This window comes from Oryzias latipes, chromosome 4, assembly GCF_053564925.1.
Source record: "Oryzias latipes strain Hd-rR chromosome 4, Olatipes_Hd-rR_3.1".
Classification (NCBI taxonomy): domain Eukaryota; kingdom Metazoa; phylum Chordata; class Actinopteri; order Beloniformes; family Adrianichthyidae; genus Oryzias; species Oryzias latipes.
In genome coordinates, this window is record NC_136240.1 from 32,148,071 (window position 1) to 32,175,815 (window position 27,745).

The following is a 27,745-nucleotide window of genomic DNA, read 5'->3' on the forward strand; positions in this document are numbered from 1 at the left end:
TTATTTTTCTGGTGGGAACCTATATTCCCGGTGGGAACAGACAGACAATCATAAGTAGCATAAAGAGATTCTCAGACCTTCTGAAGCAACAAAATTAAAAATGTATTAAACGAAATATTATACATTTTTAATTTGGTCAACCTTTAGCAGGTCTGAATTGTAGCCCCCGTTTCCTGTTCTTAGCTGACAGGAGTGGCACCTGGTGTGGTCTTCTGCTGCTGTACTCCATCTGCCTCAAGGCTGGACGTGTTGTGTGGTTACTGTTGTTTGTCTATCAGCTGGAACCAGTCTAGTCATTTTCCTCTGACATCAGCAAGACATTTCTGTCTACAGAACTGCCGCTCACTGGATATTTTCTCTTTTTTGGACCATTATAGTAGCTTCAGCTTTCAAAAAACATCCAAGTCCTGAGGTGTCCTTTCCATCAACATGGCATCCCTCAAATCCTGGTCAGTGACAATGGATCACAGTTCTATTCAGAAGAGTTCTACAAGTTTCTGGGGTCTAACGGTTTCAAACACATTCGCTCGGCATCTTATCATCCTGCCACTGACGGCTTGGCAGAGCGTTTTGACCAGACATTTAAACATGCATTAAAATCGCTGAGAGGGACGGTTTCTGTTCAGGTTGGACACCTTTCTGTTGACACACTCTCCATGCAACAACTAAGGAGGCTCCAGCAATGCTGAGCTATCAGCTAGGGGTGTGGCGATAACCGCATCGGCGCACTTTATTTTTATTTAAAGTTTTTAAGTTCTGCATATGGTGTGTGATTGGAACTATAATAAACACATCAAACACAATCATCTTTGCTGATAATTTACCTTTTCTGTGAGTCATGTGTTCAGACTTGTTCTACTTCTCTCCCTGCACCGCATCTCTCTCCTCTTGGGCTGCGCGTGGCTGTCACTTCCTCTTGCGCTACATGAGGCTCCCTCTACTCACACACACACACACACACACACGCGCGCGGTTTCAGAAACACATCCTCATTCTACAACAGAAGTTTCCGTCTCGAGAGGAAATATGACAAATTTTCTGCGTTCTAATTATTCATTTCCATTGTATTCTTTTCTATTACAAGCTGTGTGCGTTCTTGAGTGCGCGAGACAGCTACCTGCCGTAGGATTTTGTGTTGGGGGGGGGGTTTATTTCTGTTCTCCTTCACTCTGTAACACCAAACATGAATGAGCACTGTTAGATTTCGATGAATATCACTACATGTTTTGTTTGGGAACTATTTTGTGCAGCGCAAAGTTACGTGTCTGTATAAACAAAGGCGGAACCTCCTGCCCCGCATTCTTCATGGGTGTCAGGCTTCACGGCTACCGGAAAGATGACAAAGAGTCTGTAGTCTCGTTTATTACTGGGCAATATATAATATTCTGAGAAGATGTCTGTACCAGACAGCACAGGTGAAGCCTCATGTATAGCTCGAGAGCAGTCCACTGCAAAAGAATCAACACGCACCCACAACACACTTGTGCGCTTCTTACTCCTACACACAAGCTGACACACACACACACACCCACACACACACACACACACCCACACACACACACACACACAGTCATTCTACAAGACCTATATAGTTAGTTGATTAGTTAGATAGGTAGTAGTTAGTTGTTACTGTTATTTGTTAATAAAAAATACTGCGTTGTAATTGTATTCATTTGCGACGCGGCCACCGGGGGATTTTGTGTTTGACAGGGGGGGGCTGCTGTTAACCGCGACACCGCACCCCCTGCTGGTTCATCACCGCAGTGATCAAAAATCATACACAATCACAGCTCTACCCTCAGCTTTATTTCATTTAGTGAAATCTCTCAAAGTGGGGAGGTTACATTTTACCACTGTAATTGTACTGGTGACCACAAGGGGGCGCCTGGTTATCAGAAACTGTTCTGTAAGACCGAAAAGTAGAAGAAGAAAAAGATGAATGTTACAGGAGCCTGAATAGACGCACCAAGCTTTCGAGTCCGCCTGATGTCTGCCCTGTTGCAGCACCAGAGGCCAAAAACACAACTTCATTCACATTATGGTGTCCTAGAGTTCAGCCCACTGTTGTTTTTCTACATCCAAATAATCCAAAGGGAACATTATTAGAACATTCTACCACACTGTGTGGTACACACGTCTTTGAAAAATTCAAAGTGTTTCCACACATCGGACTGGAATGATAGACTGATCTTTTTTTTACTGTCATCACATGCGTGTTATATGCTGTGATGCACTTGGTCGTTTTTATGTTTTAGTAGAATAAACATACCATGCCTGTCACCACCGCCCCCTGTTAAATTTGCGCTGGACAATTGCCCGTATTACCTGTGCCTAAAGCTGCTACTACTGCTAACCCGCTATTTGAGAAGCACTGCTTTAATGTGATAGACTGGCGACCTGTCCAGGGTGTCCCCTGCCTTCGCCCGTAAGTGGCAGGGATAGGCTTTTTTTAATAGTGTGGCGACCTGGGGGTTAGCCCGGCCTTCAGCTCCTAAGACTCATGGGAAGTGGGGAATCTTGGGTGTAAAGTTCCTCACCATGAGTGAGGGGCCTGTGAGCACGTGTTCAAATAAATGGGCATTGAGGCCGGAAAGGAGTTCATGCAATCTGCTTCTCTGTTTACGTCTCCCTCTCTGAGACTGTTCGGAGTCGCGCAGTGTTTGGGGCACGGACAGTTCTCCATTGCAGCCAGTTAATTAGCAGCTCGGCTCTCGTTTCCCCGCTACAGTGATGTACCAGCTGGTTCGTTGCAATAGTAAAGGTCGATTCGATTTGATATGAATAATAACGTGCCTCAGATGGATCGATCTGTTTAGATCATAGTAATAGAAATCGGTTAATTGATTCAGTGCACCGCTATAAAGACAACTGGTATTTTAAATCCTGAGAATGGAATTGGGTGATTAGTCGAGCCTGCCTGACTTTACTCTGAATGGAAAAGCAGGCATGTTGAAAACATGTAAATGTTGCACAGACTTGCCCCGGCTGGGATTTTAACTAGTTTTTCACCACATAGCATGCCATTACAATCCTCAGCACAGGGAAAAACACAAGCGCAACTGTCACCCAGAGGGACCGTCAGTGAAGAGATGGTATCGCATCAGCATGAAAAGTCTGTTGACAGTTACACCCAAATTTTATACTGTTGGAGGGGATGCAACTCATTAGACTTCAGTGATACAGAAACCATCTGCACTGTTTCTGCGTAAATAGTTATTCCACACATAAGAGATCTTCATTCAGAGTAATCCAGGTCTACTTATCTCTGTGAAGAACAAGGTCAAAACAAGGTCATTGTGAGTGATCATCTTTATCCTACAAGACGTGTTTATGTCCTGACGGGAGCGGTCTCCTCCTGGATAACAGTGCTTCCATTCATAGGGCGACGGCTCGCTAAATGGTTTGATACGTCTCAAAAATATGAAGCAGATGCTCCAGTGGTCACAGTCCCCAGATCTCATCCCACTTAAACACCAGTGGAAGATTTTGGAGCAACTTCTAAGACAGCAGCCCCCAGCAGCAGCATCAGACTCCAAATGTGGAGTTGAAAAAAGTGCAGTTCTTTCCCTCTAGTTGGGCCACAGACTTGACGCTAAACTTGGCTGAAGCTGTTAAGGTGGCACGTGCTGCTGGCTATAACGTCTTCCTGGAAGGGGTTAATATTAAAATTGACCCTGAATTGTGAACCATCTTTTGCAAGCTTCGTATGTGACGGGCAGAAAGCCTGATCAGAAGGAGCATCCGATCTTTAGGGGTACGTGCTCGAGTGTGAGTGGAATTCCAGCTTAATACTTTGGCTTGATGTGGTGGTGTTGGAGAACAGCTTTATCCTGTTTTAACTCTTCCGCCTGATGGCTCTTCATTGTTTTTCTACAGCCCCTCCATGCATTGGCACCCTCAGTGTATAGGCTCCTCTGAATGAATGAGAAAGCTGCCTTTTTTTTTTTTTTTACATCGAGCTCAAGTCTGTTGAATTAAAAGCCAAAACAGAAAATCGGTCTCCCTGCTGCCAGCATTTAAAGCTGCTTTTACACTTTGTTTAATCTTTTTTTGTCTCAATGCAAAGATTACAATGTATAGATTTATTACAGGAGTGGGTGTGAGCTACATAGTCGAAAAACTTTCATGAGATCCTGTCAATTTTCGTTGTTTTTTTATTCCTCGTTAATCACTTCACATTGAGCTGTGGATTTTTCTGCATGGTGTAATCTCTTTCCTGCTGTTCCCAGATCAGAAAAACACTTCAAATAAAGTAATGTTGAGCATTATATAAGCGTTTAGGCTTTTCTGACTAATATACTTACCATCTGCCAGTCATTACTATTCTCCGAAATGTTATCTTGTGCCGTTATTTCATCTTAGAGCGATCCAGGTCCTCTCAATCTATTACTTACATAAAATATCATGTATATTTCCAATTTGAAAGTCACCTATTGCTGCACAGTGAAACTGTTAAAGGGCCTGTACCAAGCAAAACCAACTTTTTGAGCTTTTAAGTGTATTATAATGTTAATTCCTCAAGAAAACCAACCCAAAACTGGTAATTTGATCCATTCATGCATTTCTGCATGAATATATGCATGTTCTGGGCTTCCACGTTCAAAACTCGCCACGTTTGTGTCAATGACTTTGTCTATGTTTTCGGGCCATGTGAACAAACCGTGGGGCTATTAAACATCAGTTGAAAGTTAAACCACGATGAACTTTGACCAGTAAGGGACTTGGATTTGTTAGTGGCATATGGGTGATGTCCCTTTTAACTCCCTGAAGTGCCAGACGTTTGAAAATATTGATCGCAGAGGAGAAATGAATAATTGTGGTTTGTGTCCAACCGGAATTCTATGACACCAAAGCCGTGTCCGAATTTCTTCACTACTCACTTACCCCAGGTGGAGGAGTTTAAATATCTGGGGGTCTTGTTCACGAGTGAGGGAATACCGGAGCGTGAGATTGACAGGCGGATCGGAGCGGCGTCCGTAGTTATGCGGTGGCTGTATCGGTCAGTTGTGGTGAAGTGAGAGCTGAGCCGAAAAGGAAAGCTCTCAATTTACCGGTCGATCTTCGTTCCAATACTCACCTATGGTCATGACCGAAAGAACGAGGTCCCAAATTCAAGCGGCTGAAATGAGCTTCCTCCGTAGGGTGGCGGGGCGCTCCCTTAGAGATAGGGGGAGAAGCTCGGCCACCCGCGGGGAGCTCGGAGTAGAACCGCTTCTCCTCCACATCGAAAGGAGCCAGTTGAGGTGGCTCGGGCATCTAGTTCGGATGCCTCCTGGACGCCTCCCTGGAGAGGTATTTCGGGCATGTCCCACTGGGCGGAGGCCCCGGGGAAGACCCAGGACACGCTGGAGAGACTACGTCTCTCGGCTGGCCTGGGAACCCCTCGGGGTTCCCCCAGAGGAGCTGGAGGAAGTGGCTGGGGCGAGGGAAGTCTGGGCATCTCTGCTTAGACTGCTGCCCCCGCGACCCGGTCCCGGATAAGCGGAGGAAGATTGATGGATGGATGGATATTTAGTGCGCTTGCCATTTTGTAGTGCCCCTTGAAATTTCCCAGACGTCTCTGTGAAAAACCAGTGTGCATCGATGCTGACTAGATTGGCAAATATAGACCACAATGCATTGCATTTGAACATTTTTTGTAAACAAAATATATATATATTTTTTTTAATAAACCATGAATGTTTTTATCTACAGAAGACAGTAGATTCATAAATTATCATTGCACAACGCTCGTATCAATCAGATTTATACTTTGTGAAATTGATGACGTCATATTCGCCATTCATAAAAAACAAGAAAAAGTTGTGAGCATGGTGCCTGAAATCCAGGGTACTACATAGGGTGGGAATTCGGACATATGCCATTCTATCAAGAACAGAGCTGTGAAAGAAAAAGCCCAGAGCAAGATTTGCAAGATTTGAACCGCTTTGACATTTCTCAGCAAGGCTCTTCCAACTGTAGGTGGGAGATGTGCTAGCAAACAGTCGAAAAAGAAAAAGAAGAAGATGCCCTTCCCTGCTCGTCCAGTGTGAACACCATGGGGTTTTGCGTTCATGGTGAACCCATGTTTGGTGCATTCTTTAATGTGCGTCACGTACCTGGAGTGAATGTAACTTTAAGCCTTACTGAATGTGTTTCAACTACCACAGACTCACTTGTTTTTCCTGTTTTCACATTTGGAGAAGTTCAGGAATTGTTGAGACACAGATGAACACAACGGTGAATAACAGGCTTCAAATAGGTCCAATGCAAACCAGTGGGTCATGTGACCACACTGTCGGCCTCTTATATGCAGTGAGCGGTTGGCTGTAGACGGTGTTTGACTGGTTAACCAAAAAAATGAGTAACTCTGGATAAACCACAAACTTATTGTTAGCCAATTTCTAATATGAAACAGATACGAGGGAGGATGTTCTTCTGTAATTAAGGTCGCATCAGATTTTGACAAATGACTTTCCTTCTCAAGAACACGAAGATGTCCCTAAAGTAAAACATGAAGTGTTATTATAACTATAACACAGTTATGATGGAAAAATGTTCCTTTAGATTCATTCAGAGTCATCGGAGCGTGATGTATTATACTGGCACGGAAGAAATCCGACTTTGCTTGATGACAATTTGCCTCAAAAACATCTTAAAACTTCCATTATCATCATTTAGCTGAACAAGCCTGTGCAGCAGCAGCTGTGACAGGAGGAGCTGTGTTACAGTAGCATATGGTATCGTAGCTGGGGAGCTGTTCAAGTGCAATTATTGAAAGTAAACTCTGAAGCAGAAATTTTTTTTTCATCACTTTGTCTTTTCATGCGTAGACATACGTCAAATAGACGAGATTCAGCTTCAGCTTCAGCTGTCATCTTTGAAGTCCTTCAGGCCCTGACTTTCATTTGCCTTTGCCTTCCAGATCCACGAAATCTTTGAATGCCACGCATGCGACAAGAAATTTATCTCCACCAATCAGCTGAAGCGTCATATGATCACGCACTCGGGTGAGAAAAAGCTGCATCTTAAAAGCGCGCTTTGTTTATTGCGCCTGTTTACATTAGTGTCTTGTTGTCTGACTTGTTAGAGAAGCGGCCGTTTACCTGTGAGATCTGCAGTCGATCGTTCAAGCGCCTGGACCAGGTGACGGCTCATAAGATCATCCACAGCGAGGACAAGCCGTACAAGTGTAAGCTGTGTGGAAAAGAGTTTGCCCACCGAAATGTCTACAAGAATCACAAAAAGGTGCGTAAAAGTAGATTTGTAGGGAGGGGGTAACGGCCGGGGATGATTTTCTTTGCTAACAAAACCCACCAGTGTTTTCTTTTTCACTTCAAAGCTACTCATTAGTCAGGCTGTAATCAATCAGGGTGTCGTTGGTGGATGTTATCTGTGGGGTCTGTGGCCCCTTCCATCCCAACTGTGATACCCGTGTTTACCTTTGGGATTGAGGTGTCAGTCAGATTAATAAAAGGGGTTCAGAAAAAAACAGCCGCGTTTTGAACTTAAATCCCTTCTAGCTCCTCGTCTTTATCAAGTTAGCAAACACAAACGGCCACGGAGCCCCGTGCACAGTCACATCAACGCTCAGTGTGCTGCTGGAGGCGGCTCACTTGCAGCGTATAAACACTCTGATCCCACCTAATCTCTCTGCAGACACACTCTGAGGAAAGGCCTTTTCAGTGTGAGGAGTGCAAAGCGTTGTTCCGCACCCCCTTCTCTCTACAGCGCCACCTTCTCATCCACAACAGTAAGTGCAAATGCAAAGTTAAAGGAGACAGTTTAGTTTGTTGCTATGTTAGTCTTTCATGCAGGCAAAACCTGCCTATTTGTTTAAAAATGGCCTAAAATATCTGTTCTGCAGTGTTGTTATCTGGAGCTAAAAAAAAGTCACACACTGCAAGCATATTTTTTATTTTTCAAGAAAAGTTGTAAAAGTAGTGAGCACAAAATGTCAGAGGTTTAACTAAAGCTTGATCAGTGGGAAGGTGGACCATCCAGAGTCTTTGTTCAATCATTCTTTGTGTTTCTTTTGAGGTTGTTGATATTTTTCTCCTTTTGTGTTCCTTGTTTTTTGCTTTTATTTTTTATTTTTTATTTCAGTATTTTTTATTTTTAGCATCCTTCTTGATTTGTTTTGATGTCATGGAAAGAAAGACATTTTTTTCATCCTTTTAATTTTCTAAAATGTTTAAAAGTTGCACAAAATTGACGGTTAAAGAAGGGTTTGACAGACACCTCTGGCCTAAAACATGAAGTTTAGCAAAACTAAGGCCTTTTTTTGTAGTCTATGGGACAAAGGCCAATAGAGTTGGCAGTCAGGGCGCGAGTCGAGCCGTAGACAGGATCCACAGCCAGGTGTAGGAGCAGGAGCAGAGGCGAGCCAGAGACGGGGTACACGGTCAGGAACAGGAGCACGGATAAGCCAACTAGAATCTGGAAGCACTCCCGCTCCCCAGTTGGGGAAAGAGGGACAGTACATGAATCACACTGCACGAAACAGAGGCATGGAGAACTAAATAATGAATAATGATCAAGAATAGAGAAGAGAGGAAGGGTAGAAGTAGATGAGAAAAGAGGACAGAACCCCAGTGCACCATAGCTACCCCAGCTTCAACTTCTAGCAGCATACTAAAAACAATATAGTAAGCCTTTTAGAATTATAGATTTGGACAGCACTATATTAGTCCACTAAGTAGTGAGTAATAAAGGAATTCGGACATTTCCATTTTTGAGCAACCAATGAACCCTCTAAAAAGCATGTTTTAAACTGTGGGAGGATGCCGGTACAGGAAGAACAAGCAAATCTCACACAGATACTAATCCAGCCCTCTTGCTGTGAGGCGAGAGTGCTTGCTTGTTGTTCACCTTCCGGTTTTTCCCTTCAGGGGGAATCAGCTTTCACTCATTTGCACAGGTGGCTTGGCAGAGTTGTTGCAACCGATGCCCTTCCTGACACAACCCTTTATTTTCACGGCACAGACCCAGATAAGTCTTGCCTAGGCCAGTGGAGTCTTCGTCATTGCATGCTCTGAGAAGCAAACTCAAGTTTACTGCGTTATAGTCGTTCACTCATCCAACTCAGCTATCCAGCCAACTTGCAGCCCCTAAATCAAATAATCAATTCAATTGAACAATTAGTGACCAAAGTGACGTAAGGAAACATCCTCATCGAATGACCAGCATGACATGGGGCTGGGGTTTATGCCAGATTTAAAAAAACTGGAAAACAATATGTGTGAGACGGTTTCATTTTAAAACGAAATAATAAAATCTTGCACTGGATCCTGAGATAAACAGGAAGCTGTTTATCTCTCAGCTTCCTTTAAGAAATGAAACAAGCAGAACACTGCTCATGTATGGTAGCAGGGACTGGATTTCTGTTTAACACACCTCAAATTAAGAATTAGCCCTTTAAAATTCACTCATTTTTCCACACACACACACACACAAAAAACCCTGTAGTATGTATATGTAAAATGAGTGCAATGAGGATAAATGAGATAAAAGGTGAATTTAGACAAACATATTTTAGATGCCCTATCACTAGAAAACAGCGTTCGCCACAATACACCCGTTTTACCACCTTTCAGTGTGCTTCTATGAAGTTATCGTGACTATAATTGACTCTGTGTGTCGTTGTTTTGGAAGAGGAAGAGTGTTGTGTTTTCTTTTAGAAGTGAATTTTTGTAGCAGTCCAGATCAAAGAAGAAGTCCTCTTCTTCTTTTAAGTTTTAAAGGCACAGAAATATCACAATGGTTCACTTTGTTTTCCTGCTCTTTGATTTGTATTGAATCCAGATTTTTGAAAGTTTGAAGCTAAAGCAAAGAATGCTTCAAGAAATCCGGTCATCCTGATCACTGTTAACTTCAAAGAGAATTCGATTCTGCTTTTTTACTCTGGAATTTGTCGAGCTGTTTAGGTTTATGGGTGGTGGTGCTTTGGTTTCTCAGCAGGTCTGTTTCTCTCTGTTTCTCAGTGTGTAGCCAGGCTGTTGGTCAGTCTTTGGAAGGATGCAGGACTGGACCGAACCTGATCATACAGGAGATTGTAAAGCTCAGTCACAGGCAGCAGGAAAGGACTAGGACTCGGGTTATGGATCTGGTGCTAGAAAATGTGTGAGGTCTGGGATTAAGCGTTTGAATTTAGTGCACAGTAGAGATAATCTAATGAAAGTGTTTGTAAATGATCCTGCCCTGAAATCCATTTTGTCTCTGGGAGTCAAAGGTGGTGCACAGTTTGAGCTCTTAAAATTTGAAGCAGTTTTAGGTGACTTCCTAAAGAAGCTACTGTTGTGCACCTTATTAGGACAATGTAGTTCAGTGATTCTCAATTATTTTTTGCAAGGCCCCCACTCCCCCCCTCACACACACACACACTCTCGCTGCGGTGACAATATATATTAGGTTAGTATCTATAACAATTGTGTAAGTATACCTAAAATTGTATCTTTTAACATTAACAAAAAAAAAGCAATATAAATCCACTTTCAACAAATATTAACTTTATTTTGCCACACAAACCGTTCTAGTCTAAAACAGAAAAGTAGCTTAAAGTGCCTGAAATAAAAAAAAATTTGTCAGTCTTTATTTAAACTAGAAACATTTTTGACCAACTGAACCATTTGATGCTGAGAAAAAATAATTCAATCAAAAAAATAATATTAAATGTAAATTGAACTGAAACATTAACACAGCAGCGCCAAAATATTTAAGGTTTTAATCTGAAGAAATAGGTAAAAACATTGTGCTGATGTTCTTCTAAATGATGGATTGTTTTTTTTTTGTTTTTTTTTAACTTGTCCTGTCCAACAGCTAGGCAGGCAGATGAGAGCTGAGGGCCTCTTGTGTTGGACATCTTTTACTTTAACAAGAGGGGTTATTAATCTTCAGACAAACCAAAGGTATGTCTGAATAAACCCCTTTTGTAATTGAGGCCAAACTTTATTCATTTCAACCATGATTGAAAATCTTTGGTGTTGGACCGGACGGAAAAGGAAAGAAGGGAAGAAGAGAGAGGGATGTCAGAGGGGGGGGGTGATAGTGAGAGGGGGGGGTAAGACCATGAAGCAGCATAAAGCAGACAGGTTTACTGGTTGTTTATCATTACGGTACAGTTCAAATGTAGTACAAAAAGGGCGGGGCCTGTTCACACACACTCAAATATTATCAACACACCTGCTAACTGCAAAAAAAGTTCACATGTCAACATGTACACAAAACAGATAGTGTTCACGAACGCATACCTATGCCTTTAAACCAACTAGTGTGAAATCTTTCATTCATTCAATCATGCAAACTATTAGTGCAAAGGTGAGCTAACACCTGTGCTCAGGTGAGTGTTTATGTTCTTCTAAAATGGATGGTGGAATGTGAAAAGAAGGAGGAGGAGCGCCCAGCCACCCCCACACCCAGACCCCCGCCACAGCAGCAGCGGCAGCCGGAATTCCCCCAACGCCACACGGGAACAGGCAGGGAACAACCGCCCCCCGGGCGACCAAGACCGCCACCCAGGCCAGGACCAGCAGGACCGCCGCGAGGCCCCCAGAGCCAGAGAGCAGGGAGGCGCGGAGGGAAAGAGAGCGCCGCCCCAGCCCAGCCAGGAAAGCAGCCCCCCCGCCGCGCCGGAAGAGCCCAACGCAGGGCCCCACCGGAGAAGGACGCCCACAGCCCCAGACGAGCACCCCACCACCACCCAGGAGTTCCGGGCATCCCCCCGCCCCAACCCCAGGTATGAGCCAGGACCCCCCAAGGGAGACCCGCTCCGCACTCCAGGCAGCCACCCACCCGGCCCACGGTTGGTCCAGGGAGGAGCAAGGCAGGGGCCCGCCGTCCCCGCCCAGGAGGGGGGAACTCCGGGGAAACAAGGGTGGCCCACAAGGGGTGTTATAAATATGGCCCGACCAGGCTCGGCCATGTTGGAAGTTTGGCGGGGCCCAGCGCTCAGGGGCAAGGACCAGGACCCACCCCCCAGGGACACGAACACCCCCGGCTCAGGTGTAATATGAACCCCCCCACCGTGCGGAGAGAGCACCGCCGGGCCCAGGGAGCCGGCACCCAAGGGACACGGCCACCATCGCCAAGGGGCCCGCACCCCCCACCAGGGAAGGGGTAGGGGACAGATGGACCCAGGTTGTTTATTTATGATCTCATAAAGTGCAGCTGTTTTACTGCATTACCTGCTGTCTGAATGTCAAATACTGACACTACCTAAGCCACAGGCAGACAAAGAATACATTTATGGAAAATAAAGACACGTCATCAAAATTTCTACAATAATTAATAAAGATTGAAATTATTAGCATGAGCTTAGTCATCTGAAGGCACGTGATGATCCTGGTGTTGCGCAATCCAGGCAGCGCTCCGTGTTCCACCTGCAGTCTGAGCTCACTACCCCTCCCCTCTCCTTCTAACACACGTGTGACAGGAGACGAGAGCAGGGACGGCGGTTCACAGTTTCAGGCTGTTACAAACTCTGTCATATAACAGATAAAAGGAAACCAATAGTGGTGCAGATTTTTTCCAAGCACTGAGCCGCTGTGACCACCGACCCCCGTTAAATTTACGCTCCGGGCAAATCGCCCGTATTACCTGTGCCTAAAACTGCTACTACTGCGCCCCCCCCCCGGCATCGCGTCGGGCGCGCTCCACTATTTCAGAAACCCTGATGTAGTTGAATGATTGTTGATGAAATGTTGAGGAAATGTGCAATTAAAGAGCCTATATCACGCTTTTCTAAAGCCTTTCAGAGTAACCTATATCCTTCCATGAATATTATAATATATTACCCTGGGCACAGTACAGAACGGATCTTGAATGAAATATGAGTTATTTTCACAGTTCATTTTGCTACCCCGAAGTAAGACGACTGGACTTTGGAATTGTTGCTGCTGACGTTGCTGCATCTCATTGTTGTGGTATTATGGCACTTTCTTGAGAGAATTCTGTGAAGGTAACTTTTAGGATGAGGTCACAGCAGCGCGTGCCGCCTAACGAGACACAGAAAAGCATGTAAGAAGCGTTTCAGCCGTGTTAAAATAAACGTTCTAAGAAGTAAGGAGTCGGACTCTTTTTTTCCTGTTGATAACGCGAAAACCGTTGCTTCACATTTGTTGCTTCACATTTGTTGCTTCATTCCTGCTCTGTTTATGTCGGCTACAGTGGCTCAATTGCTGCGCTCTGAGGACGGTCTGTATTCAGACTGAGTGATCTCAGAGTGAACCGAAGCTCAGTCTGATTGGATATGAACCGAGACCACCTCCAAATATGGGTCTGAGAGCAGTTCCTAGTCCCGGACCAGGGTCCGCCTGGGTGTATTCAGACTAATAAAATGTGCTCCAAACGATCGAGGAAACAAACTCTGGTTCACTTTAAGCGAACCAAAAGTGTCCAGTCTGAATACACCCTACACCCAAACTCTCCTTCTGGTTCTAAGGATGAGCAACTGAGGGTTTAGAGTTGTTGGTTCTGAAAATAATAAATGAATATTTCTGCAAAAACATAAAAGCCTAGCAAATAGCTTTTCAACCACCCAAATGGGATTTGTTTGCTGCCTTTCTTTTGAAAAAAGTTAACATTGAAAACGCTCAGAAGGGAGGAAGAGTGTCGTTTTTGCTGTGATGATGCTCATCACGATTTGTTCGGATGCTCTAAGTGTTCCTTCCTGCCTGGTTGAGAAATCCTGGTGAGCGAGGTTCATGGATTTGCTTGAGGACAGAAAAATAAATAACTTTTTAAAGTTTTTTCCTGCAGTGCTGAAGAGTCAGCAGGATGTTTGTGGAGACGTGTTTAAGACTTAAATCTCACCGGACCCATGTGAGCTGCTTCAGTCTGTTTGTAAACTAATGTTATAAGATCCTCAAACACAAAAATGGCCTGCCAGCACAAGTGGATGCAGAATAAATCTACTTGAAAGCAGTGGAGTGAACGACGTGATTCTCCAGCCTTAAAACAAGCCAAAGACCTTCACCGCACATCATCTTCTTCATGATGTCCAGGGCAGGAAAAAACACATTTACTTTTTCAGCTTCTTTTTCTTCTTGCTTCTCTTTAGAACTTAATTTGCACCACTCGGAGTGTTTCACTTGGCGAAAAAAAAGGGAAAATTAGATTCAGAAGCAAAAAGAAAAGTGCTTACATGACATTAGAAACGTTTTGTCTAAAATTGGATTTTCATTTTTACTTCATGGGAAGAAAATATTGAGGCTTTTATCATGTAATCCTGTTCTGCTAAAACATATTGCTGTTTGATTGTGGGCTCACTTCACCCAGCTGTGTAGAATAGTTTTTATTAGAGAAACATTTTAGGGTTATGACGATTTCTATTTATTGGTTGAATGTTATAACCCATAGTTTTCCTGTGTCTCTGTGTTTCTTTATTATAAAATCTTCTGCCATTTTTCCTGCTTAACGCCTTCTACAATTTTTCAGCTATTTTAACCATTCAACCATTTAAATGTTCAGCTCTTTCAGCTTTGTCAATCAATCAATCAAACTTTATTTATAAAGCACTTTTCATATAAAAGTACAACACAAAGTGCTTTACATTAAAACAAACAAAAATATATATATATATATATATAAACAAGCATGAAATTAAAATAAACAAGCACAAAAATAAATACATAAAAATAAAAATAGGGCCCCCCTCCCCGTATCTAAACAACCCCCCAGTTCTTTCACACCTCCCACCCCCTTAATTGATGGGGAAAGACAATGAGAAATGGGATGAGCACAAAACAAGATGTTGGAAACGCAAATGATTGGAACCTCCCTCTCTGTGAACAGCTGCATAACAAGCCAAATGCAGCTTCACAGGCGGGGACCGCTCCACCACAGCTAAGAAGTGATGCAGTTTCCCATCTAGAGCTGCAGTGGCTGAAAAGCAAGCTGACCCAGAGGGAGAGGATCCAACAAGCTATGACTTTTGGTCCTTCAAGTCCTTAGACTTTTCAAGATATTCCAGGATTTTTGCCTCCATTGAAGTACATGGGGAATCCTTGGTGTCGAAGCTCGCTGGTTTGATACCCAGCGCTGGCATTTTCCACAAAAATAGTTTTTTTTGTTATTGTGCTGTTTTCACTTTATTTATGGTCAACTTTGATCATTTCTTTCTTTATTTATTTTTTGCCAATTATTACCCTTTAAGTTTCATTTCCATTCCATTTCATATAGCATTCAACCCTGCATTTTCTTCTGGAAATGCAGCTCCTTCAAGTTTCTATTCATTTTTTATGCCTCTGTTTGGGATTTCATGAGATTGACAATATTCTTTTTAGGGTTTTTATTTCTTTCAAGAGAAAGAAAGTCACTTTTTATGTAGAAGCTATTCTGAAGCAGGTCTGCCCCAGAAATTTTCACACAAGTCATTTAAAATCCTTCTTCTTGTATAAAATAAGGCGGTTTTATAATTTCAACCTTTGAGAAAAGTTTTGTAACAAAGACCTTTTTGTTGATGACAGATTTAATCTGTAAATCCATCATCAATCACTGCCCTTTTTTTGTCAAACCTGCACCACTTGATTCCCAAAAGTGGGAGAAGGTGAAGCAACTCAGTGCTGTAACCCACATGTGGTTCTTGCATGAGGCACTGCACATTTGTGTCAGCTGTGTTTTGACCTCCACTCGAGAGTTCGAGACTAACCCTGCGAGCGTGCAAACAGCTAAAACTGTGCGTGTTTGTGCAGGAGGATGCGCGTGGCACAAGCTCAGACTGCATCCCTGCTCCGTGTATTAATGGAATCTGTCTGGGAGGGTGTCACTGACATTAATTATCATCAGGCGAACGTCTCGGGCTGATTGAAAACACAGTGAACCTCAGCTTCCTCTGGTGTTCTGTCTTTTTGAGCTGACCATCATCAGGCTTGGCAGTCGCGAAGCGAGCATAAGCATGCAAGCACTCGCTCTGTGGAAATTGAATGATCTCCATATAATGGAAACATGGGCTCTACAACAATAGAGGCTGTTGTATGGAGGCAGAGTGCAGAGGCGTGAAGGAAGCATCAGGCGTCGGTTTGTGAACAGCTGAGGTTGTGGCCCAGTAAAACTGTCTGCGGGCCGTCTGACAGGTGGAATAAAATGGGCCATGCTTTTTACATTTGGTTAAAAACATCAAAACAGAGCCAAGCCATTCTAAAGAGCATTGTGTTGGTCTGTATGCTGCAATGAAACACTCTGTTTTCAGCCCACACAATCACCTCTGTGAAATTGGGTGTTCTCTTGCTGTGCGTGATGACTGTGCTTCCAAGCACAAAGACACAAAAGAAGATGGCTCCCACAACTGAACAGCTCTTCTTTCCGCAGGTGAGAGGACATTCAAGTGTGACCAGTGCGACGCCACCTTCAAGAGAAAAGACACGCTCAATGTCCACATCCAGGTGGTGCACGACGGACACAAGAAGTACAAGTGCGACCTGTGCGAGAAGGCCTTTGTCACTCCGTCTGTCCTCAAGAGCCACAAGAAGGTGAATGAAAGACGGACCCAAGCGATTACACTTCTGCGGTTGCTTTGAAATTGAGTTCAAACAAATCTGTGGCTGAAAACGTCTTATGAAAGCCTGCAGAACAACAGCTTGATTTTCTGACCACTTTCAGGTAAAAGTTAGCTTGGGAGCGACTTCATTGTTAAACTTGAAAGCGTTTTCTTTTCAGCAGAGCAGGAAATGTCTGCTCCTTTTATTTATGTACCATTAATCTACAAGACATGCTATCATGCATTAAAAGTCTAAGATTTCTGAACCGGATCCCTTCAAAGGACTAGACTGCAGCAGTAGAGTGAATAAAGTACAAATAAAGAACTGAAAAGAAAGGAAAGGCAAGAGTCTAATGCTGCAAAAATGATACATTTGACTAAACATATTTATCCAGTATAAGTATATTCACTTATTACACTTGCTATAAGGTACAATGAGTTTAAAGGTAACATTTTACCAAATATAGATGAATGTTTTTGGTAAAAAAAAAAAATCTCGCATAAAAAGCACCAGGACACATGTAACAGGCAAATAAATCAAAAGGATAATGGATAATTTGCTCTTTTTAGGATTTTATATATAAACAACACATTTTGTGTCAGTGAAACCTGTAAAGTGTTTTAAATCAACTGTGCTTGTGTGTGCAAGCAGGTTGGAACAGTTTTAGGTGAGATGTGTGACAAAAGTGTGTCAGCAAGAATGAAAGGAAAGGGCTAGAAGACTGGTGAGAGCAACTATACAGGATATTAAGCTGGAGGTAGCAGAGATGAAGATGTAGAGGTTCTCTTTGAAAGTAATGATTATGGATAGAATCAGGAATGAATCCATCAGAGGAGCAGATCATGGTAGATGTTTTGGAGATAAATGCAGGGAAGCAGACTGAGATAGTTTGGACACGTTGAGAGCAGCAGTGATTATGTTGGTGAAAGAATGATGAGGTTGGGGAAACCAGGAAGGAGGCCTGATGTGGTGAAGGAGGACTTGAGGGTGGATGGTGTGAGTGAGGAAGATGCAGAAAAGGGAGTTAGATGGAGGTGGATGATCTGCGTTGAGGACCTCTAAAGAGAAGAAGTTACATTTTTCAGAAATTGCACAAAATTACTCACTTAGACAACGATTTTATCGTGAAAAAGATTTTGCAAAAAAGTAAAACCAGCTGACAAAACAAGCTACAAAATAGAAGAGGTCTAGAAAAAATGCTTATAATCAAAGGAAAGGAGATTTTGGGCCAAGTGAACCTCAGCTTCCTCCAGTGTTCTGTCTTTTGAGCGACGTGCTCAGCTAATCTACTATAACAAGCCAAACACTTGGAAACTGTGGCGCTGTGGGAACCAGTGGCATCTTTATGCATGAGGTGTACATTGTTTCTGTCACATGAACACCAAAGCAGGATTTACCCTCACCTGCCAACAACAGTTGCTGCAGATTTGTCGGCTGCACATCCATGATGCCAATCTCCCGTTCCACCACATCCCAAAGGTGATCTATTGGGTTGAGATCTGGTGACTGTGGTGACCATTTGAGCCCAGAGAACTCATTCTCATGTTCAAGAAACCAGTTTGAGATGATTCCAGCTTTATGACACGATGCCTTATCCAGCTGGAAGTAGCCATCAGAAGATGGTTCACTGTGGTCAGAAAGGGATGGACATGGAACCTTGCTCAATTAGTACTAAGGGGGCCCATGCTGTCATGTTGTTGATGCCATTTTCTGACCCTAGCATCGGAATCTGGCAGCAGAAATCCAGACTCATCGGACCAGACAACGTTTTCCAATTTTCTATTGTCCAGTTTTGGTGATCCTGTGTGAATTGTTGCCTCAGTTTCCTGTACTTAGCTGATGGTAGTGGCTCCCAGTGTGGTCTTCTGCTGCTGTACTGCATCTGCCTCAAGGCTAGACGTGTTGTGCGTTTAAGGCAAGGGCAAGGCAAGGCAAGGCAAGTTTATTTGTATAGCACAATTCGTACACAAAGTAATTCAAGGTGCTTCACAAAACAGAAAAATGCATTAAAATCACAATACATCATAGAAATAATGAAAAATTTACTTTAAAAGAAAAGAAAAAAAATTGAAAATTGATTTAAAAATAAAGGAAGGAAAGGAAAGAAAAGTGCAGATAGGACCTTTCAGTCATATACACGGCTAAACAGAAATGTTTTAAGCCTAGATTTGAACATGAACACAGAAGAGGCCTGTCTTACGACTTCAGGGAGGCTGTTCCAGATTTTAGCTGCAGAATATTGAAACGCTGATTCCCCTTGTTTAGTTCTGACTCTGGGCATCAACAGGAGGCCGGTCCCTGAGGTCCTCAGAGTACGAGATGGTTCATATGGCACCAACATGTCAGAGATGTACTTTGGTGCTTGGCCATGGAGAGACTTGTACACAAGCAGAGCTGCTTTGAAGTCTATTCTTTGAGGTACAGGGAGCCAGTGCAGAGACCTGAGCACAGGACTAATGTGATCATACTTCCTGGTTCTGGTCAGGACTCGAGCAGCAGCATTCTGGATGTACTGAAGCTGTTTTACGGCTCGTTTGGAGAGGCCGGTGAGCAGGCCGTTACAGTAGTCTAACCTACTGGAGACAAATGCATGAATAAGTATCTCCAGGTCTCGCTTTGACACTATGTTTTTGATTTTGGCAATGTTTTTCAGATGGTAAAATGCCGCTGATGTTACTGACTTGATATGGCTGTTAAAGTTCAGGTCAGAGTCCATGATTACCCCTAGATTTCTGACTTGATTTGAGGGTTTAAGAGACAGAGAATGAAGGTAGCTGCTGACACTTTCTCTTTGTTTCTGTGGGCCAAAAATAATAACTTCAGTCTTGTTTGAGTTTAGCTGGAGAAAGTTGTTCTGCATCCACGCACTGATCTGTTGGAGGCAGTGGCTGAGTGAATCCACCGGCCCATATTCACCTGTTGTCAGTGACACATAGATCTGAGTATCATCTGCATAGTTGTGATAAGATATGTTATTACTGCGTATTAACTGCCCTAGTGGCAGCATGTAGAGGTTGAACAGAAGGGGTCCCAGGATCGATCCCTGGGGCACACCACAAGTCAAGGCCATGTAGTCTGAGACACAACTCCCAATTTCAACAAAATATTTCCTGTCTTCCAGATAAGACTTGAGCCAACTTAGGGCAGATCCAGAGATGCCAACCCAGTCTTGGAGTCTGTGCAAAAGGATCCCATGATCAACAGTATCAAAGGCAGCACTCAGGTCTAGCAGGATTAAGACAGTGACTTTGCCATCATCAGTGTTCAGGCGGATGTCGTTGGTTACCTTGATAAGACCAGTTTCTGTGCTATGATGGGGTCTAAAACCTGACTGAAACACTTTAAATGAATTGTTTAATAAGAGAAAATCAGTGAGCTGTTGGTAGACAACTTTTTCAAGGACTTTTCCTAAAAATGGCAGATTAGAGATAGGTCTGTAATTGTTCAGTACAGTGGGATCAAGACCGCTTTTCTTCAGGAGAGGTTTAATGACTGCAGTTTTTAAGGCCTCTGGGAATATTCCAGATTGAAGAGACATGTTAACTATTTGAGTAATTGATGGCAAAACACTGTTCAGGACAGACTTTAGAAATCTAGTGGGCAACACATCAAGGCAGCATGTAGAAGAGCTCAGACGGGTGATGGTCTCTTGGACAGTTTGGTCAGTGACAGGTACAAAGTGAGTCAGTTTAGAGTGAGTAGGTGGCCGTTCGATAGTTATATGTGTTGTGGAGTTGATGGCTTTTTTAATGCCCTGAACCTTGTCATTAAAAAATACAGCAAACTCATTACATTTAGGTGTGCAAACCAGTTCTATTGGTAGCTGGGTTGGAGGGTTAGTTAATCTGTTTACTGTTGTGAACAGGACACGAGAGTTGCTGCTGCAACTTCCAATGATTTCAGAGAAGTACCTTTCCCTTGTTCTGCATAAGATCTGGTTGTAAGCGTACAACTCCCCCTTATACGTTTCATAATGAACCTGGAGTTTTGACTTGCGCCACTTTCGCTCAGCTCTGCGGCACTGTTGTTTCTGTGCCCTGACTAGATCATCGTTCCTCCAGGGAGCTTTCTGTCTATGTTTTCTCAATTTAACCCTTAATAGGGGCAATGGCATCCAGAACATTCAAGATGCCAGAAGTAACAGAATTCAGCATTTCATCAACATTGGCACCAGAGCCGTTTTCAGGGTCTATCATTTCTACAAACTGTGCCCTAGTGCTCTCATTTATATGTCTCCCTTGGACAACTGCAGGGCCAGGCGGTGGTTTGGGAGCAACAGACAGGTCAAAAAAGATGCTCTTCTGCAGACCTCCATTGTAACCAATGGTTATTTGAGTTACTGTTGTTTTTTCTATCAGCTGGAACCAGTGACAGTAATGATGACAATCCTGCAGCATCTGGTTGCTTAATGATTTTACCCCCCCCCCCCCCCCCCCCAAACACACCACTTCTTTAATCCTCCTCCAGATTTTCTCTACTCCCCCTTTTTCCCTTTCTTCTGTGCCCTTGCCCCTCTGCCCCCAACATCCCTCCTTACTTTCCTCTTTTTTCCATCCAGATGAAAATATAGTCAATATAAATAAGGGTTTTGTAACAAATATACACCTTTTGCGTCTGAAGATCCACAACCCCCTGTTGTAACAGTAAAATATGTCCAACACAAGAGGCCTTCAGCTCCTATCTGTCTGCTCAGCTGACAGAAAGAATGCCATTTCCAGTGTTTTACTTCCAAAGCAACTGATGCACCAATTATGTTTTCTAGGCAAAATAAAAACAGGTGTGGAAAATCCTCTGGTTTCTGAAAGTAACAAAAAAAAAAGAAAAAAACAATTACCGTAAATTCCGGACTACAAAGCGCACCCGATTACAAGCCGCACCCACCCATTTTTACGTGTTTAACTACTTTTATACATACACAAGCCGCGTCAGAGTACAAGCCGCGCATATGTTAGGCGATATTGTCATCCTGACAGATCACGGCCAGCATCCCAGAGTGAGTGCAGTTCATTAGTACGTTGTGGGTGTAGCCAGCTTTGCCTCTGGCTCATGCATTTGAGTGTATCGACATCTGTCAAACAGCATGGACCTGTATTCTGTTCACAAGTTCCTCAGTTATGGTGTTTTTATTTCATTCTTTTTTTTTTTTTACTTATTGACAATCTAGGTATCATACATAAAATTACAAACAGTAACCATATAATCAACATTACATCCCTCAGTTATGATGAGGAAATTTACATCCGCGATTCCACATTTCCCATGAGTCTTAGGGGCTAAAGGCGGGGCCAACGCCCGGCTCGCCATACTGTTGTATGTGTTTAAGAATGAGCAAGTATCAGCAGTGCATGGAGGGGGGGAACGGGTAAAGCTCTCCTTCCGCTTGTGTCGCGGCAGCGTTATGGGAGTAACAGGACTGGTTAAAAAACACACCGGTAAAATAAAGCAGCGACGACTGAAAAGCGCGCGCCTCAGCGCGATACGCGCGCCTCAGTGCGGCGCGTGCGTCAGAATTCAGAAGCCTCTGCACTCCGCGGACGCCTCTGCGCTCCGCTCCCGCCCCGCGCGCTCCTTGTCTCCCCTTACTATCTACTCCGACACCTCTGGCCAGGGCAGCTTCAAGGAGGAGGACTTCGTCCCCATTGCGCCGGTGGACCGAGCAAATCGTGTCTGTGCAAAGCAATCGGACTTAATACTGTACGTTTTGTGTATGAGGGGCGGATGCGTTGTTACGTGTGGGAGCCATCAGACTGCCATCGGCCCCGCAGCTCTATAAGAGCAGCAGGAGGAGAAGATGTCTCCAACTCACACGGAGGCTGTGAGCTTTTCAAAGCAAAATTCCGCTTTTACGGTTTCCTTAGAAACCGTAAATGGAGTGTAAATTCACTCCATGCGCTGTTCTCTCCGTCACGCAGCAAACCGGCTTTTCCAAACCCGTTGGTGACGGTGGACTTTTTTACGCTGCTTTTAACGATTGCTTTTAACTTGAAAGCTTCATCATATTGTAGCGGCGATCACGTGCACGTTGGGTCTAATGGCCCCAAAGGATTCTGGGATACGGCCGGGCATGCGTGTTTCGTTTTGTTGAACCATGACTGAAGTGTCTAAGACCTAAAGTCAAGTCCATGCTGTTTGGCTGCCAAGAGGTGTGTTGAAAAGAAATGCCTTGTGCTTGGAGTTGGATAGAGAGTTCAAACTATTCACTGAGTTCGAAAGTACGTACACGGCGGCCGCCAATTAAATCCATAAATTAGCCGCGTCACTGAAAAAGCCGCAGGGCTGTAAGCGCAGGAAAAAAGTAGCGGCTTGTAGTCCGGAAATTACGGTACTTCTTTTTTAGGTAGCAGTTATCTTGATTGCTGTTTAAATCACATTTTCCATCATTACTTTTCCAGTGTTTGACACACAGTCTTGCTCCTTACCCCAATAAAGCGATGCAGCTAGCTTCCCTAGCATGCAAAACTATCATAGCCGCCAGAGTCATCCATCTTGACCCTTCCTGCTCATAAAATAGATTCCTATATTGATTAGAAATGGCAGTTAGTCCATTAGCTCCACAGGGTTTCCAAGCTCCAAACAGATCTCCCGGCAGATTATGAGCCTTAATCTGACAACGTCCGGCTTGGTTATGGATCAAGATTTAAACCAAGCAGGTTCTTGGCACACAGCAAAAGAAAAGCCTCACAACTGAAGACAGGCATGCTAAACTGTCTCACCACTGACGGTGTCTGGAGGCTGCTGAGAGATCTGGCCTTGATCAAAGACAGGTTGCCGAGGAGATGACAGACACTCCTGGCTGGGAGTGGATGCTTGGAGTTACCCGCCTTTTGGCCAAAATACTGTTGAAATCTGATTTGATGTATACTTTGATACTGTGCAACTGGTTGTCTGCAGAAACTTGCCTTCCCAAATAATCGTAACAAATAGTGCAGACATGTGGAATCAGACACGGAGCATCTGAGGAAACGCCCAATTAAACCGTGAAGGATCATATTTATGGCAATGATTCAGTGACATGATGATTTATTGGATTCAATTTTTAAAATATTTGTTTTTATTCAATACCTAAATCTTATACATGGTTTTCATTCCTAATCTGCTTTCCAGGGCTCGACATACTCACATTATTTATAAATGTCTTTATTTTGGGAATTTTTATTGTCTGAGTTTGGATCTCTTTGGAGCAATGCTGCACAAATCTGTGTTGCCACAAACAATGTGCTCAGTGAGCCTCGACTTGGAGAAAAAAAAATGACTCCAATAGAACAAACTGTAAAAATAAAAATTTTCAGGCATAAATCAAAGACGTAAAAATGTACCTGAGTTTGGGGGGGGGGTTTGTTTGACCCGTAAGGTTAGGGTTTTTTTGTGTCACACACACAGCACTCATCTGGGTTGGATGTGTTCCTAAAGGGGGTTTGTGTTACTGTGTGAGTGAGTTTGAATTTGTGTTTTTTTCTTGCGTTTGTGAGAATGTGAGTGGAGGCTTTGTAACGTAACACCCGAGGTGTCAGAGGGACGCAGTGGGGCGATGCAGAGGAGGATGGGGGCCCGGAGAGGAGGTGTTCCTGCATTGTTGTACTGTTGTTGAAACTGTCGCTCTGAGTTTGAGCTTCTCATACTCACGATTATTCTCGGGAATTTACAGCAGGCTGGGTTGCAGGGGGTTGGGGGGGGGGGGGTTGCAGTGTACTTTTCAGCAAAAAGAGTGAGGAGAAGCGGGGTTTCATGTGCACCCTCACGGGTCCACTAATCTCCACGCTGGTTTGTTTGGAAGTGAACGGAGAGGAGGAAGAGGGAGACGCGCCATTGGAGGATGGATGCAAACTTGCATTCTTGCTTTACGGCCTCTGAGAGGGTTTCTCCTGGCAAACGTCCACCGCCTGCTTGTCCTCTGTGATCCAGCAGAGCTGATGTCAGCACGTTCGTCTTCATTCGCCAACACTGCTGCAAGTTAGTGGTGCATCATGGGAGCTGAAATGCTGTTATTTTGAGCCAGCTGCATGGTCTCAAACAAGGTGGAATGTGGATTCTGGGATCTCTTTTACCACAGAATAGAAAGAATAAACTTAGACACTGTTTGCATGAGTGGCTGTTTTGAGGATACAGTTTGGAAAAGGAAGAATGCAGGCCTGAACATTTAAACATTTTTCTTTCTGTAGAAAAAAGGCTTTATTCTAAAAAAAACAACTGTATTTTTCCTGGAAACCAGGGCCTTTTGCAGCTTCTGAATGAACTGGAGTGAATAAAAGCAGGGGTCTGCAACCTGAAGCTCTTGAGCCACATGCGGCTCCTTTATCCCTCCATTGTTGCTCTTTGGCTTTCATAAAACATGCTAATCATTTGTATAAATAATGGCTTTTTTGCTTTGATTAAAGTGCCACTCCGATCATATTTGTAAATATTTATTATATATATTTATTGTATATATTTATTATATATACAAATATTTATAATATAGAATATATATAAATATTATATATATTTATATATATTTGTACATATTTCTTCTCCATATTTATATGGAGAAGAAAAAGAATTTCTCTGTTGCTGAAAAGCCTGAAATAGTTAAATGACTTGGACAAGGTATGAAAGCCTTGGATATTTCACAAAAACTTAAGCGTGATCATTGTACTATTAAGAAATTTGTTGCTGATTCACACACACACACACACACACACACACACACAGGGGTTGGTGCAGATAAAGGCAGAATGAGGAAGGTTTCTGCCAGACAAATACATCCAATTAAGAGAGCAGCTGATTAAATCAAAATGTAAAAGCAGGAAGCACATCTTAGAAGCTGCTGGCGTCTCTGGAGTCTCACCAACATTAAGGTGTAGGATCCTCCAGAGGCTTGCAGTTTGATGTAAACCTATTCAGGTCCCCCCATAGAACACTCACAAGCAGAAATGACTGCAGTGGGCCCAGACATACATGAAAACTCATTTGTGAACAGTCTTGTTCACTAATGAGTGTGTTGCAACCCTGAATGGTCCAGATGGATGTAGTAGTGGATGGTTGTCCCAACAAGGCTCCCACGTCAGTAAGAGGGTGGCGGAGTCATGCTTTTGGCCGGAATCATAGGGAGGGAGCTGGTCGGCCCCTCTAGGGTCCCTGAAGGTGTAAAATGACCTCTGAAAAGTAGGTGGAGTTTCTGATTGACCACTTTTCTCCATAGTACAAAAGGAAAAACTGGGCTTTCTGTAAAAAAAAAAAATCTTCATTCATGACAATGCACCATCTCGTGCTGCAAGGAATACCTCTGCATACTTGGCTGCTATAGGCATAAAAGGAGACCAACTGATGGTGTGGCCCCCGTCCTCCCCTGACCTCAACCCTATTGAGAACCTTTGGAGCATCCTCAAGCAAAATGTCTATGAGCGTGGGAGGCAGTTCCCATCCAAACAGCAGCTCTGGGATGCTATTCTGACATCCTGCAAAGAAATACGAGCAGAAACTCTCTAAAAACTCACAAGTTCAATGGATGCAAGAATTGTGAAGCTGCTACAAAATAAGGGGTCCTATGGTAAAGAAGAACATGACCAATAAAGATGTTTTAGATTGGAAAAGCTTTTGATTTCAGTGAAAATGACCTCCTGATGCAGCAAATTCTACAAATGACCATTTCAGTTCTTTAGAATTTTTCAAATGTTGTGGAATTCTGTTATGTGTATTAATGGGAAAAGTGACTTTAAAGGCTTTTATTTTGATAAAAATACAGTTATTTTTAGGACGTTGGTTTAATAACATTTAATGTATACTCTAATACAGGGGTCGGGAACCTTTTTGGCCAAGAGAGCCATAAACGCCACATATTTTGAAATGTAATTTCGAAAGAGCCATACAATAATGTAGTGTCCCTTTCCCACACTGAGGCACGGAGACTTAACCTCTTTTAAGGTTCTTTATTCGGGTTACTGCAGACCGCGACAAACGCCGAACAATTAATTCAGCAACTCCTGAATCTCTCCCGCCGAGACGAGAGCGCGTCTCCCAACTTTATATTCCCCTGCTCCCGCTGCAGCCCTCCCCTTTCCCTTATTCGGCCCATAGCTGAACCCCATTGGTCCAAACTACCTAACAACAGGCTGAGCGACAGAACTGAGAGCCAATCAGCTCTCTGCTTGATGCGGTCAATGAACTCCAGAACTTTTAACGCGGCCCAACAGCCATCCAACTCAGTCCGCGACAATATGTTTAAAACTAAAATACAAGTGAATGTGTGCATTTGATGTAATTTCAACCTTTTTAAAGTACAATAAGTCTGTGGATTCTTTTTAATAACATTGTTATGCTGTTTCTAATAAATGATGAGTATTTCTCGTGGTAGTTTTGCTGATGGTCTAGTCTGGTTTACGTGGTGAGTTTCTGCTTCATGCAGGCGTTGAGACTTTAAACGTGATCTTAGGTTGGTATGAATGTTTTGTAGATGTGAGACAGACTGATCACATGCGGACCTGGAGCCAAACACTCACTCACACGCTGCAGTGAGTGACAGGCAGTGGGTTTTACCTATTTACAATCCCTGCGCGATTCACCTGCTGCCTGTCCCCACAACACCTCAGCCCCACCCTCTGCTTTCTCCCTCACACATCCCGTCCCCGCAACTGCGCGCTCTTTCTCAGAGACGGGAGCGCGCAGTTTTAGGCACGGCAATTCACAGGTTTCCGGGTGGTACAAACTCTGTGAATTAATAGACAATTTTAAACTTATACTAGTGCTGGCGCAGATTTGTCTCTCTAAGCACCGCTACTACTGCGCGCCTCTGCCATCGCATCGCGCACGAGAAGGACTGGTCTAATGAAGAAAAAAAATTTGAATTAAAGATTTGTCTGCGAGCCACATGTGACCATCAAAAGAGCCATATATGGCTCGCGAGCCTTAGGTTCCCGACCCCTGCTCTAATAGTTTGTGACTTGAAAACTATGCAATTAAATTTTGGAATGTGCTGTACATATCCTTAAAGGACACTGTCAGAAGCATGACGGCTGACTTTTCTGTGGATGGTTAAGTCTTTCGTTGCCTTGGACCATGTACATTTTCTTCACCGTTCATAAAAAGGTTTTTAACTTATGACAAATGAACAGAATGTCTTTAAATCGTTTCATTTATTTGCTAGACTCACACAGGGGAGAAGGAGAAGATCTGTCCATACTGCGGACAAAAGTTCGCCAGCAACGGCACGCTGAGAGTCCACATCCGCAGTCATACAGGTCGGTAGCCCTCTACAGCTGAAAGTTTTCATAAAATTATATTTTTGTTTATTTAACTGCACTATGAAGCATGAGAGG

The 27,745-nt window shown here is 43.5% G+C and overlaps 1 protein-coding gene across 1 annotated transcript in view; it reads left to right on the forward strand.

Moving 5' to 3' along the window:
- The window catches only part of prdm5 (PR domain containing 5), a 61,196-nt gene that overhangs the window by 11,443 nt on the left and 22,008 nt on the right, over positions 1-27,745 (forward strand). Inside the window, exons 9-13 of the mRNA XM_004068394.5 lie at positions 6,905-6,989; positions 7,070-7,227; positions 7,639-7,732; positions 16,285-16,445; positions 27,574-27,667. Coding sequence (XP_004068442.1) covers positions 6,905-6,989; positions 7,070-7,227; positions 7,639-7,732; positions 16,285-16,445; positions 27,574-27,667 — 592 coding nt within the window. The remainder of the gene's footprint in view (positions 1-6,904; positions 6,990-7,069; positions 7,228-7,638; positions 7,733-16,284; positions 16,446-27,573; positions 27,668-27,745) is intronic.